At 60.4% G+C, this 14,726-nt stretch overlaps 1 protein-coding gene across 1 annotated transcript in view; it reads right to left on the bottom strand.

Moving 5' to 3' along the window:
* The window catches only part of EPPK1 (epiplakin 1), a 20,495-nt gene extending 8,521 nt beyond the window's left edge, over positions 1 to 11,974 (bottom strand). Inside the window, 3 exon segments of the mRNA XM_050984871.1 lie at positions 6 to 1,250; positions 1,253 to 6,370; positions 11,878 to 11,974. Of these exon segments, the coding sequence (XP_050840828.1) occupies positions 6 to 1,250; positions 1,253 to 6,335 (6,328 nt within the window). The 5' untranslated portion in view covers positions 6,336 to 6,370; positions 11,878 to 11,974.
* Between the last annotated feature and the right edge of the window lie 2,752 nt (positions 11,975 to 14,726).

Genomic DNA, 14,726 nt, shown 5'->3' with positions numbered 1-14,726 from the left:
GTCGCCTTCCTTTTCCAGGACCTGCAGCAGGTACGAGCCGCTCTCCCTGTCTTCGGCGCACCTCTGCAGGAGCTGGCTGTAACTGATCTTCTCGTGAGTGTTTGGGTCTATAAAGCCTTTGCTGCCGTGATCTGGATCTGAAAGCAGCAGGAACATGTCCTCGTCCAGGTGCCCGCGCTTGTACGCCACCTCCAGGGGCAGGCGGTGGCCGTGCCAGGGGTCAACGATGCCACCGGTGGCAAGCTGGGCCTCCAGCAGGCGGATGCCGTGGTCCCTGACTATTACCTTCTGTCTCACAGCCTGGAAGAGAGATATTTTTCTTCCCGTTTGAGGGTCTGTGTATCCCGTCACGGCTTTCTCTGCCGACAGCAGCTTCTCGTGCAGCTCGCTGCCCACCAGCCCAGAGGACACGGCCTCGTCCACCGACAGCTTCTGGTGGTTCCGGGGGTCGAGGAGGAAGCCGGTGGCCGCCTGTGCCTCCAGCAGCCCCAGGGCACATTGCTCTGTGAGGAGGCCTTTCTTCAGCGCCTGGTAGATGCTCATCACCTCTTTCCTCAGCGGGAGGAGAACCCCAGCGATGCACCCAGTGCCATCCAGGTACCTCTGGATGGTGTCCCTCTTTGCGAGGCTGGCAAGCGGGAGGCTCCCGTCCTGCAGCTGATCCAGAGTTTTCTTGTCGATTATCTCAGAGTTGAACAATTCGGATACCGACACCTCGCCCCGCAGTCCTCTGACCTTGAGGGCTTCTCCTCTTCGCTCTGTGTCCTCAATGATTTTCAAGATGAGGGATATCAGCTCTTCCAGCGCTAGGTTTTTGCTCTTGTACTGCATCACCAGCTCTTTCCTTTTCTGCTCCGAGATGTAGTGGGAGCAGAGGACTTCCCAGACAGAAACGGTTTGGTCCTTAAACTTCCCAACTTTCACTTGAAGGAGCTTTGAGCGCAATGCCTGCTTTGTGGACTCGTCGATGTAGAAGTACTTCCCTCCCTCCTTTACAACCTGCAGCATGTACAGCCCCGTGTCCGGGTCCTGGACACATCTCTCCAGCAGCTGCAGGTAGGTCAGGTTCTCGTGGGTGTTGGGGTCGAAGAAGCCCTTGGTGTCATCGCTGGGGTCCGAGAGGATCTGGTTCATCTCCTGGTTGAAGTAGCCACGCTTGTAGGCCACCTCCACGGGCAGGCGGTGGCTGTGCACGGGGTCGATGATGCCGCCGGTGGCGATCTGGGCCTCCAGCAGGCGGATGCCGTGGCTCTGACGATCAGCCCTTGGTTCATGGCCTCAAACAGGGACATTGGGGCTTTGGTGTAGGGGTCAGTGTAGCCCGTCACGGCTCTCTCTGCAGAGAGCAGCTTCTCAAAAATCTCCCCCCCAATCAGACCCGCCTCCAACGCTTCCTCCACTGAAAACTTCTTGTTTTTCTCAGGGTCGATGATGTAGCCGGTGGCTGCCTGTGCCTCCAGCAGCACCAGGGCGGTCCCTGGCCTCAGGATGCCCTTCCACATGGCCTGGTAGATGCTCATCTTCTCATTGCTTGGCTGGATAAGGACCCCTGCTATGAAATTACTGCCCTCCAGGTACCTGCGCACAGACTCCATCTCAGTCACTTCTTTGACTGTTTTCTTCCCCTGGTTGAGCTCATCGAGGGTTTTTTTGTCGATCAGCTGGGACTGGAAGAGGTCACTGGCGGAAACTCTTTTCCTCAGGCCCTTGAAGGCGAACTTCTTGCCCTGTGCCTCAGTCTCTTGGATGATTGTGGTGATAATTGTTGTGATTTCCTGCAGCACTTCAGCCTTCTGGTCTTTGTACTTTTGCACCAGCTCTCTTCTCTGGCTGTCTGAGAAGTATTCGGAGTTGAGGAGGTCCCAGACAGACACGGTCTGTCCTTTGAACCGCCCCACGTTGACACAAACTGTCACAGATTTCAGCACCTTCATGGTCTGTTCGTCCACGCAGAACATGGCGTTTTCTGACAGAGGGAGGAGCCACAGACCCGACTCGGCCTCGCGAATGCACCGGTCCTTCAGCTGCTGGTAGGTCACGTTCTCCTTGGTGTTTGGGTCAAAAAAGGTCTTGGTGCTGTCATCCAGCTGAGAGAGGGTTTGCTTCAGGTCCTCGTCGTAGAAGCCGTACCTGCAGGCAGCCTGGAGAGGCAGGTGGAGGTGGTGGATGGGATCAACCACCCCTCCCGTGGCCAGCTGGGCCTCCAGCAAGGGCACGGCCTCTGCCAGGGGGATGAGCTCCTTCCTGAGCGCTTGGCACAGGGAGATGGAGCCCCCGGTGTAGGGGTCTGTGTAGCCTGTCACAGCCCTCTCAGCCAGAAGGAGTTTCTCAGACAGCTCCTCTCCAACCACGGCCGCCCTCACGGCGTCCCTCACACTGAGCCTCTGGTTTGTGGCAGGGTCAGTCAGGTACCCTGTGGCTGCCTGAGCCTCGAGCAGCCTCAGAGCAGCTCCGGGGAGGAGGAGGTTGTTTTTCATGGCGTCATAGAAGCTCATCTTCTGTTTGGATGCCTCTATGAAGACCCCAGCAATGCTGCCTGTGCCCTTCAAGTACCTCTTTACGCTCTCCATTGCAGCCACTTCCTGGGGAGTTCTTACGCCCTGAGCCAGTTCTTCAAACGTCTTCTGGGAAATGATGCCCGTGTCCAGCAGCCAGACCACAGGGACACTGCCCCTCAGGCCTTCCAGGGAGATCTGGGTCTTGGCTTTCATCTCCATCTCCCCCACCAGCCTGAGCACCAGAGCCACCAGCTGCTCCAGCGACAGCTCCTCTGAGCGGAACCTCTCCACAAAGTCGCTCCTCTGCTCCTCGGTGAAATACCCCGAGTGCACGAGCTCCCAGAGGGAGACTCCCTTTTCCTTCACCATGGTTTCCTTGAAAATCCGTTGGATTTGCTCGTCGGTGTAGGCAGGAGCAGCTGTCTGCGCCAGAGGCAGCAAGTGGAAGCCGGAGACGTCGTCCTTCTGGCAGTGCTGGATGAGCTCGGCGTAGGTCACGCTCTCTTTGCTGTCCGGGAGGCAGAACACTCTGTGGTCATCGCTGGGCTTGGAGAGGGCCTTGCTGGTGTCCTCATCCAGGCAGCCTCGCTGCTGGGCCGACTCCAGGGGGATGTGGTGGCCGCACGTCGGGTCGATGATGCCTCCTGTGGCCATCTGCACCTCCATCAGCTGCATGGCCTGCTTGTCGGCGATCAGGCCCTTCTTCATGGCCTGGAAAAGGGGGATCTTCTTGCCCGTGAAAGGGTCTTTATAGCCCGTCACGGCCCCCTCCGCCTGCTGCAGCTTCTCGTGGACATCTGGCCCAATGACTCCCTCCTTGACGGCCTCGTCCACGCAGAGCTTCTGGTTGTTCACGGGGTCGATAATGAAGCCCGTGGCAGCCTGGGCCTCCAGCAGGGGCAGGGCCACTCCTGGCACCACGATGTTCTGCTTCATGGCCTCGTAAATGCTCATTCTCTGGTTGGATGGCTGGAGCACAATCCCCCCGATGCTGCCCGAGCCGTAGAGGTACTTCCTGACAGAGTCCATGTGCAGGACTTGTTCTGGGGTGACGGACCCCTCCAGCACCTGCTCCAACAGGGCCCTGTCGATGACACCGGTTTCCATCAGGTGGTAGGCGCTGACATTGCCTCTCATGGCCGGGAACTTGATGGGGGCCCATTTCTTCATCTCCTCCTCCAGCATGAGCCGGATTTGCTCCAGGCCGATCTTCCTCAGCTGGAAGTGGTTGAAAATCTCACGGCGCCTCCCCTCGCTGAAGTACTCGGAGTTCAGCAGGTCCCACACGGAGACCTTCTCCCCCCGTAAGCGCCCGAACCTGACGGGCAGCCAGGAGTTCCTGAACACCTGCCTGGTGGCCTCGTCCACGAACTGCCTCTTCCTGCTGTTCAGAGGGAGGAGGCAGAGCCCCGTGGAGGGCTCGGTGATGCATTTCTCCTTCAGCTGCAGGTAGGTCAGGTTCTCGTGGGTGTTGGGGTCGAAGAAGCCCTTGGTGTCATCGCTGGGGTCCGAGAGGATTAAATTCATCTTCTTGTCGAAGTAGCCACGCTTGTAGGCCACCTCCACGGGGATGCGGTGGCTGTTGACAGGGTCGATGATGCCGCCGGTGGCGATCTGGGCCTCCAGCAGGCGGATGCCATGGTCCCTGACGATCAGCTCCTTCTGCATGGCCTGGAAGAGGGAGATCTTAGCCCCTGAGTAAGGATCTCGGTAGCCAGTGACAGATTTCTCCGCCGCCAGCAGCTTGTCGTACACGTCCGGGCCGATGACGTTCGCTCGCAAAGCCTCGTCCACGGAGTACCTCTTGTTGGCAGCGGGGTCGATGACGAACCCCGTGGCCGCCTGTGCCTCCAGGAGAATCAGAGACGTTCCCGGCCTGAGGAGTCCCTTCCGCTTCGCCTGGTAGATGCTGATCTTCTCCTGGGAGTCGGGGAGCAGCAGCCCCCCGATGCTCCCCGTGCCCTGCAGGTACTTCCTGACGGTGTCCATGCCGACCACCTCTTTGGCCGACGTTTCTCCCTCCTTGAGTTTCTTGAACAAGTCTTTGTTGATAATTTCTGAGCTCAGGAGCTGGTCAGCTGTCACCTGCTCCCTCAGGCCCTCGAAGGTGAGGTTGGCAGTGGCAGCCTGTTCCTCCACGGCGGCTCTGACGGCCTCTCCCAGCCCTTGCAGGGAGAGGGTTCCGGCCAGGAACTGCCGAGCCAGCGCGGCTCTTTGCTCGCCCTGGATGTACTCAGAAAAGAGCAGTTTCCACAGAGACACCGACTTGCCCTTGAATTTCCCCACGGCGACGGGCACCTCAATGTTTTCCAGAGCTGTCTGGGTCCCGTGGTCAAAGAAGCTGAGTGTCCCCTGGGACCCTTGGCTGCCGTCCCCAGGGAGCGGCAGCAGCAGGAGCCCCGTGCTGGGGTCGGTGACGCAGCGCTGGAGCAGCTCTGCATAGCTCAGCTTCTCCTTGGAGCCGGGGTCGAAGAACCCCTTGGTGTCATCAGGAGGGCTGGACAGGAGCTGCCTGGTGGCCTCGTCCAGGTACCCCCACTCGCAGGCTGTCTCCATGGGGACACGGAGGTGCCTGCCTGGGGCGATGACACCCCCCGTGGCCAGCTGAGCCTCCAGGAGGCAAAGGCCGTGATCCCTGGGAACAAAGCCCTTCCTGATGGCTTGGAACAGGGAGAGCATTCCTCCGGTGGACGGGTCCCTGTAACCAGTGATGGCTTTCTCAGCTGAAGACAGCTTCTCGTAAAGCTCTGGGCCAACGAGACCAACCCTGACAGCCTCATCCACGGAGTAGCTTTTGTTCTTCAGGGGGTCTGCCAGGCTGCCGGTGGAGGCCTGGACTTGCAGGAGCATGAGAGCAGCGCCGGGCACCAGGAGATGCTCCCTCAGTGCCTGGTAAAGGCTCTTCTTCTCCCCGGAAGGCAGGACAACGCCAGCCACGCTCCTCGTCCCACGCAGGAAGTGCTGAACAATGTCGTTCTCTGCCAGCTCCTGGGCTGAGACTCTTCCCTCCTCGAGGCCTCGGAACACGTCAGGGCTGATGATGCCAGAGTCCATCAGGTCCCTGCTGCTCACCCTCCCTCGCAGCCCCGGGAACGTGATTTGCAGCGGCAAGAGGAGGAAGCCTGAGGCCGGATCCACGACACACCTCCTCCTCAGCTCCGAGTAAGTGACCTTCTCCGTCGTGCTGGGGTCAAGGAACACCTTGCTGTCCTCATGGCCGGGGTCGGAGGCCAGCTGGCTCATCTCCTCATCCAGGTACCCCCTCTCACAGGCCACACCTGCCGGGAGCCGGCCGCCGGTGGCCGGGTCGATGACGCCTCCCGTCGCCAGCTGGGCCTGGAGCAGGCGGATACCCTGCTCCCTCCCCACCAGCTCCTTCTGGATGGCCTGGTAGAGGGAGATTTTCTCTTCTGTGTAGGGGTCCAGGAAGCCCGTAGCAGCTCTCTCAGCCGAGAGCAGCCTCTCCTTCAGCTCCAGCCCCACCAGCCCCATCCTCACGGCTTCTGCCACGGGCACACGACGGCTCCCCAGCGGGTCGGAGATGGAGCCCGTGGCTGCCTGCGCCTCCAGGAGGCACAGGGCCGAATCCAGGCTCAGCAGATGCTCTCTGGTGGCCTCATAAAAGCTCATTATCCTCTTGGAAGCCTCTACATAGACGCCTGCAATGCTGCCAGCTGTCTCCGAGGGCTCCCCAGGAGCATCCGGCCCCGCATCCCTGCCAGCTGCCTTTTGCTGCTTGCATGGCATCACGCCCTGGCACAAGTGGTTTGTGCCTGGCACGTCTTCCCCAGGAGAGCCAGGAACAGCCTGGCCATTCACTGCTGGCTTGCTCTCCATCCTGCTGCTGCACGCCTTCCTCAGCTCCCAGGACTCTGCAGAGAGAGGGGAGAGAGGGAAAGCTCGGTGAGAAAATCAACTTCTTCACGGTTTGCCTGTCAAATACAGGGAAATCAGAAACATAAATACTCTCAGGCAGGAGGAAGTGGCAGCCAGAGGTTGGGCATGTCCAAACCTGGTGTGCCACCCTGAGGGTTCTGGCCAAACTCACGAGTCAGTGGTTGAGGAGTTCCACGTGCACTGGAACCCCAAAACCCCCCGTGCCCTGATCCCCATGTGGGCAGCATGGGTTTCTGCCCCTCTGCTCAGGTGAGAGCCCACCTGCAGAGCTGCCCCAGCCCTGGGGACACAGCAGGAGGACCTGGAGCTGCTGGAGAGAGCCCAGAGGAGGCCACAGAGATGCTCCAGGGCTGGAGCCACTCTGGAGCCAGGCTGGGAGAGCTGGGAATGTTCCCCTGGAGAAGGAAAGGCTCCAAGGAGAGCTCAGAGCCCCTTGCAGGGCCTGAAGGGGCTCCAGGAGAGCTGGAGAGGGACTGGGGACAAGGCCTGGAGTGACAGGGCAAATGGCTCCCTAGGGCAGGGTTGGATGGGATTTTGGGAAGAAATCCTTCCCTGTCAGGGTGGTTTGGCCCTGGCACAGGGAGCCCAGAGCAGCTGTGGCTGCCCCTGGCTCCCTGGAAGTTTTCCAGGCCAGGCTGGCTGGGTCTGGGAGCAGCCTGGTCCCGTGGGAGGTGTCCCTGCCATGCCACGGGGTGGGACTGGATGGGCTTTGAGGTCCCTCTCCACCCAAACCCCTCCACGACTCTGTGACTCTGGGGGTGCTGGCATGCAGGTCCGTGTGCCCCCACAGGGCTGTGGCACAAACCCCCCTCCATCCTCCTGCTGTCCCCCCTTCTCACCCTGCCCAAGCAACGCCAGGAAGGCAGAGGCTCCATCTCAGTGGCCACCAGGCCACCTCCAGGGCTACCTCGGGGTGAGATTGCCCCCAGTCCAGACCCGCCCTCCTGCTGGCAAAGCCGTGGGATGCGCTGGTGTCAGAGACTGAAGCAGCTCGTGCCCCAAACCCCGCGATGAAGTTTCCCTCACGAAGCCCACCCCTCCCTCAGGAATGCCGGGCTGGAATTTGGGACTGAAAGCCAAACTGCCCGAGATTAGATAAAGGGAAACCCATTCCTCAGGGGAGAAGTAAACAAGTAAACAAGGAAAAGAAGGCGAGCCAAGCCCAGCAGCCGCGCTGGGAGCCGTCTCTGGCTGGCTTTGGGGTGGGTGAGGCCGCAGCCCGCAGAGCCCTGTGCCGGGAGCAGGTTGGCACGGATTCCCCCCCCGGCCCAGGTGGGGGCAGGAAGTTTCGGGGTGTTGTCACCTCTGCTCGGGGCAGCGAGCCCAGAGGCAGCTGAGGGTTGCCTTCATCCATCACCGACCCCCGAGTGCCCCCCCAGAGTCGCTCCCGAAGCCTTGCAGCCCGGGACTGCATGGGACACACCCGGAGTGTGCTGTAAGAGACAGCGGCACTGCCCCGGGGGGTTCCTGCCTGGCCTGAGTGGGTTAACCCACCCGTGCTTTCCAGTGGGACCCTCACCACCAAACCAGCTGGAGAGCGGAGCAGCAGAGCATCGCTGGGGCCCACGGGTGGTGATATTTTCTTTATTCTATATTTTCTCTATTCTGTATTTTATTCTATATTTTCTCTATTCTGTATTTTATTCTATATTTTCTCTATTCTGCATTTTATTCTATATTTTCTCTATTCTGTATTTTATTCTATATTTCTCTATTCTGTATTTTATTCTATATTCTCTGTTCTGTATTTTATTCTATATTTCTCTATTCTGTGTTTTATTCTATATTTTCTCTATTCTGTGTTTTATTCTATATTTTCTCTATTCTGTATTTTATTCTATATTTTCTCTATTCTGTATTTTATTCTATATTTCTCTGTTCTGTATTTATTCTATATTTCTCTATTCTGTATTTTATTCTATATTTCTCTGTTCTGTATTTTATTCTATATTTTCTGTATTTATTCTATATTTTCTGTATTTTGTTTCTATATTTCTCTATTCTGTATTTTGTTCTATATTTTCTCTGTTCTGTATTTTATTCTATATTTTCTCTATTCTGTATTTTATTCTATATTTCTCTATTCTGTATTTTCTTCTATATTTCTCTATTCTGTATTTTATTCTATATTTCTCTATTCTGTGTTTTATGCTATATTCTCTATTCTGTATTTTATTCTATATTATCTCTATTCTGTATTTTATTCTATATTTCTCTGTTCTGTATTTTATTCTATATTTTCTCTATTCTGTATTTATTCTATATTCTCTATTCTGTATTTTTGCTATATTTCTCTATTCTGTATTTTATTCTATATTATCTCTATTCTGTATTTATTCTATATTTCTCTATTCTGTATTTTATCTATATTTTCTCTATTCGTATTTATCTATTATCTCTATTCTGTATTTTATTCTATATTTTCTCTATTCTGTATTTTATTCTATATTTCTCTATTCTGTATTTATTCTATATTTCTCTATTCTGTATTTTATGCTATATTTCTCTATTCTGTATTTTATTCTATATTATCTCTATTCTGTATTTTATTCTATATTTCTCTATTCTGTATTTTATTCTATATTTTCTCTATTCTGTATTTTATTCTATATTTTCTCTATTCTGTATTTTATTCTATATTTTCTTTCTTATTTTTCTTTATTCTGCCTCTGTCGCTCTCTTTTCTATTTTCTTTCTCCCTCTCTTTCTCACACGTTTACCGTCAGATAAAACCCATACCATTGACTTTGGCACTGCGTTTCGTTTGCACCTTAATTGGGGCAGAGGCATCCCTAATAACCTTAATAACTGGGTCCTGACCGCTCGGATCTGCCCCGGCCGCGGCGCCGTGAGCACCGGGAGGTCGGAGGGAGCCCGTGGCCGAGCAGGGCCGTGCCGAGCCCTGGGAGCTGCGGTCAGCGGCACACGGGGCTCCGGAGCCTCCGTGCCAGCAGCCTCCGTGCCAGCAGCCGGCAGGAGGAGCGGGAGGGCAGGTGGGATGGCTGATTCCCTCGGGAACGCCATCCCCCAGGTGCCCAGCGGGGTCTGTCAGGGCTGGACTGGCCCCACAGCGGCGGGCCAAGCACCGAGCGCTGCGGGCACCAAGGAGCCGCGGCTGGCACAGCTCCTGCAGCCGAGCAGGGGGGTCGCGGTGCTGCCCACCGGCACGGCTGGACCCGGCTGCAAGGACACAGCCAGGGCAGGGCTGCCTCGAGGTGTCCCCCACACGGAGCCCCAGGGTCCTGCGCCACGCTGACCCACCCGCAGAGGTCACTTCGAGCGGGGACAGCGCGGAGCAGCTCTGTCTCATTGCCTGGAGCTCACAGACCCATCTCCTCCCCCTGCTCCACCCGTGCAAACAAGCGCTGGGAGCGAAGAGCGCCCTGACGGTGCCAGGGCTGTGCCCACCCCAGCCTCTCCAAAGGGGCTCCGCGCACCCGGCTTCGCCCCCACCTGTCCCTACAGCTCACTCCGTGCCCCTCGGGCACGCCAGCACCTCCTCCTTACGCGTGCTCCTGTGTCCCAGCCGCGCTCCGGGCTCGCTGCCCGGCCCGGGGAAAGGTCTCGGCAGGAGCCGGCTCCCTCCGCCCGGTGATGTCAGCGCGGCTCGGATCTGCCCAGGCAAAGCTGTTTGTGTTTGCAGGATCGAGATCGCGCCCGGCCCCGGCGCCGAGAGCTGGGCACGGCCGGGAGGCCCCGGGGCTGCGCCGGCCTCCGGGAGGGACTGCGGAGGGCAGGAGCACTCGGGGGTCCCTGCCCGGGGGCCAGGGGGGCCCTGAGGGGGAGGGCGAGGGGTCCAGCTGCGGGCTGAGAGCCCGGACAGTTGCTGTGTGCTGCCAGCCACGGGCTTCCCCCGCTCGCAGGGCTCTCTCCTCTGCCCCACGGGCTCACCCAGGCTGCCCACGCCCCCGCGGGGATCCCGGTGCCAGGCTCATGCAAAACACCTGCGAGGCCGGCAGCACCTCCCACCGGCTCTGCCCGCCCGCTCCCGGGCCCGGGAAGGCTGTGGGTGGCACCGCAGCCCGCTCCGGGCTGGATGGCACCGGCTGCGCTGCCCTCGGAAGGAGCAGCGCTCAGCCCCGCCGTGAGGCGGGCACAGCAGCGCCGGGGTGGCTCCGGTGTCTGGAGAGCCCCGGGCAGGTCCCTGCACGTCCCGGAGTTGAGGCTGCCGCGGACTCCGGCTCCGGGGTGGTTCCAGCATCCTGAGAGCCCCAGGCAGGTCCCCACACGTTCCCAGAACCGAACGGGCCACCGGCACCGCAGGGCAGACGGAATCTGGGCACGGCCACCCACACCTGTGGCAGCCCGCAAGCGGCCGGGGAAGCAAAGGTGCTGCCCCCCCGGGCAGGGGGCGGCGGTGGGCGCGCAGCCGGGGAAGGGCTCCGCTCCCTTTCGTCAGAAGGCGTCAGCCCCATCGGAAACTTTGAGTAACCGACTCTGCCGACGAAGGCAGGGAGATTCCTGGCAGAGGTGTTGGCACCTGCCACCTTCCCTGGGGCCACGGTCTCTCCCCGACGCGGGCAGCGCTCCCTGGCAGCCGCAGCCGCTGCTCCGCGGCTTTCGCTGCCGGCTGCGTCAGGGAACGCGCTGGCACCGGTGTGAGCACCCACGGGAGCCCCCGCGCACCCACCGCCACCACGGGAGCCCCGCGGGACAATCCGCACCTCTGCACCCGCAGGGAGCCCCCGGACACCGTCACCGGCTGGGGAGGAGGGCCCCTGGGGAGGGACCGGGAGCAGGGACAGGTTTTACTGGCAGAGTGCGGGACACGGTGTCGGGAGAGGGTGGCGGAGGAGTTGTTTGCTGGGGCAGGGACTGCAGAGTGCTGGGAGAGGCTGGGGCTGGGGGTGGGAGCGCTGCAGGGTGGTGTCCCCTGGGGCAGGCTGAGGCCGGAGGTGTTTCGGGGGAGGGAGAGCAGCCGGGAATTTTCTGGGGCAGTGACGGAGAGTGAGGGGAACGGGGAGGGCAGCCGGGGGGGTCCTGCTCTGAGCGGGCTGGGGGCAGCTCAGCCCCCCTTCCCAGGCAGCTCTCCCTGCCTGGCCGCAGTGCCGGGTCGTGCCCGGTGCTCGAAGGGGGCTGCTGTAGGATGAACTCGCACCCTGTCCTCAGGACAACCCCACCGCACCGCGGACCCGCCTCACCGGGCACCGTGGGAGGGTGCTGCCAGTCCTCCCCCTGCCCTCTCCCACTACCCGCCCCCTCCTCAGAGCCCGTGCCATTGGAGCCTCGAGGCTTTTCCCGGAGCTATCTAGCCCTGCTCCTGGGACGGGCTGGGACCGCCATCCTTCCGCTGTGCCCCAGGTAATGCCCAGGGTGCCCCAGCCCCGTGCGGCGGCTGCCCTACGCCCGCAGTCCCACCCCGGCACCGGGAGCGCTGCCGCATTCCTGCCATTCCGGGGATGGCCAGAGCGCCTCTGTGCCCCGCAGACCCTGGCACGGCCCGCGGTGCCCGGCCGGGGCCCTCCCGGCCCGGGTCTCCTACCTGCGCACGGTGCTCACACCACGGGCTCCCCTGGCAGGTGCCCGGCGTTCCACCGCCTTGCCGCTGCTTCCTGCCCGGGAGCAGAGCGCGTTTAAAACCTGGCCCTTCCCCGCCCCTGGGGATGACACACCGGCCCAGCCCTTGCAGAAACTCGCGGGCCAGCCCTCCCCGCGGCTCCCTCGGGGAGCTGGGGTCCCTCCTTGCAGGGGTTCCCAAAAGGGCTGCGGTGCAGGAGGTGGCCCCGGCCCCGTGGGCTGTGCCCTCCACAGAGGAGGGAGAGCAGAGGGCAGAGACCTTCCACCGCAGGGTCAGCCCTGCCTTCATCCCCAGCAGCTCCTCATCCTTCTCTCCATCACCCCCAAACCCTCCCTGCTGCCAGCAGTGCCCCTGTGCCTCGTTGCAGTGGCTGGACCTCGGGCTGCAGGTGCAGGGCTGACAAAACCCCAGTGCGGGCCCAACCTGGCACCTGGGGTAGAGAGGGGGACCCTTCCCCGCTCCCCCCAGCCTTGCCCACACCCCTGGATGTGCATAAATTGAATTGCCCAAAACATGCCCAAACCATCCTGTTGCTGCTTGAGTCACCCAAACGTCCCTGCCCTGCCTCCATCAGCAGCTCCACACCCTCTCTCCAGACCCTGCAGCCAGCCAGCCCCACCGCCTGCCCCTGCTGCCCCCCGAGCACCCCCAGCCCTCTCCCCAGGGCCACAGCTGCTCGGTGAGCCCTGCAGGAGCAGCAGGGGGCACAAAGAGGGGCAAAGAGGCTTTGGGGCCACCGGGCAGGGGGGTCATGCCACAGCCTCCTTGGGGCGAGGCGCTGCGGGGAGGATGCGGCGCTTGGGCAAGGTGTTTATGGTGCGTGGGAGTGTGTTGTCTGGAGAGGTGCCGGTATCCAGGCACGGGCTGGCTGGCTGAGCCCACGGGCACAGAGCCCTGGAGCCTGCTGCGGTGCCATCCCTGCCCGTTGGAATGGCACTGAACGCCTGGGCAGGGTGGGTACACTGTGCCTGCTGCTTGGGCAGTGCCATGCTGGTGGTACAGAAGGGCAGAGGAGCCTGGTCAGGGTCACCTGGAGCTGCAGATGTGAGAGAGGAACCTGGGCAGGGTCACCTGGAGCTGCAGATCTGAGAGAAGGGAAACCAGGGCAGGGTCACCTGGAGCTGCAGATCTGAGAGAAGAGGAACCAGGGCAGGGTCACCTGGAGCTGCAGATTCAGAAGAGGAACCTGGGCAGGGTCACCTGGAGCTGCAGATGTGAGAGAGGAACCTGGGCAGGGTCACCTGGAGCTGCAGATTCAGAAGAGGAACCTGGGCAGGGTCACCTGGAGCTGCAGATGTGAGAGAGGAACCAGGGCAGGGTCACCTGGAGCTGCAGATGTGAGAGAGGAACCTGGGCAGGGTCACCTGGAGCTGCAGATTCAGGAGAGGAACCTGGGCAGGGTCACCTGGAGCTGCAGATGTGAGAGAGGAACCCGGACAGGGTCACCTGGAGCTGCAGATCTGAGAGGGAAACCAGGGCAGGGTCACCTGGAGCTGCAGATGTGAGAGGGGAACCAGGGCAGGGTCACCTGGAGCTGCAGATGTGAGAGAGGAACCTGGGGCAGGGTCACCTGGATCTGCAGATGCTGAGAGGAGGAACCTGGGCAGGGTCACCTGGAGCTGCAGATGTGAGAGAGGAACCTGGGCAGGGTCACCTGGAGCTGCAGATTTGAGAGAGGAACCTGGGCAGGGTCACCTGGAGCTGCAGATGTGAGAGAGGAACCAGGGCAGTGCGTTAACCGGAGGTCCCTGGACTGCATTAGGCAGAGTACCTGAGAGCAGGGAACCTGGGCAGGTCACCTGGAGCTGCAGATCGTTGAGAGATGTGGACCTGGCAGGGTCACCTGGAGCTGCAGATTGAGAGGGAACCTGGGCAGGCACCTGAGCTGCAGATTGAGAGGGCCGGGCAGGGTCACCTGGAGCTGCAGATGTGAGAGAGGAACCTGGGCAGGGTCACCTGGAGTCTGCAGATCTGAGAGGGAACCTGGGCAGGGTCACCTGGAGCTGCAGATGTGAGAGGAGGAACCTGGGCAGGGTCACCTGGAGCTGCAGATGTGAGAGGGAACCTGGGCAGGGTCACCTGGAGCTGCACGATGTGAGAGAGGAACCTGGGCAGGGTCATGGAGCTGCAGATTCTGAGAGAGGAACCAGGGCAGGGTCACCTGGAGCTGCAGATCTGAGAGAGGAACCTGGGCAGGGTCACCTGGAGCTGCAGATGTGAGAGAGGAACCAGGGCAGGGTCACCTGGAGCTGCAGATGTGAGAGAAGAGGAACCTGGGCAGGGTCACCTGGAGCTGCAGATGTGAGAGAAGAGGAACCTGGGCAGGGTCACCTGGAGCTGCAGATCTGAGAGAGGGAACCTGGGGCAGGGTCACCTGGAGCTGCAGATGTGAGAGAGGAACCAGGGCAGGGTCACCTGGAGCTGCAGATGTGAGAGAGGAACCTGGGCAGGGTCACCTGGAGCTGCAGATGTGAGAGGAGAGGAACCTGGGCAGGGTCACCTGGAGCTGCAGATGTGAGAGAGGAACCTGGGCAGGGTCAGAGAGCCCCGGGACTGCGGTGGCACCGGGCATGGATGTGGTGGCCGGACACCGGGCAGGTGGGCACGGCCGGTGCGGGGGGTACGGCCTCCCTGCCGGGCTGCGGGCACAGGCGGGTGGGGTCCCAGCTCCCTCTGGGGGCACACAGCACCCAGGGCACCGTGCTGGGCCGTGCTGGGTCGTTCCGGGCTGTCCCGGGCCGGGCTGAGCCCGCCACACTCCCCCCGCCAGTGCAGGGCGGCTGTGGCGTTAATTACCCGTAATTAATTTGCCA

Source organism: Serinus canaria, chromosome 25, assembly GCF_022539315.1.
Source record: "Serinus canaria isolate serCan28SL12 chromosome 25, serCan2020, whole genome shotgun sequence".
In the NCBI taxonomy this organism is placed as follows: domain Eukaryota; kingdom Metazoa; phylum Chordata; class Aves; order Passeriformes; family Fringillidae; genus Serinus; species Serinus canaria.
Note: the sequence above shows the minus strand (reverse complement) of the source record. Positions and strands in the feature narration are given on the sequence as shown.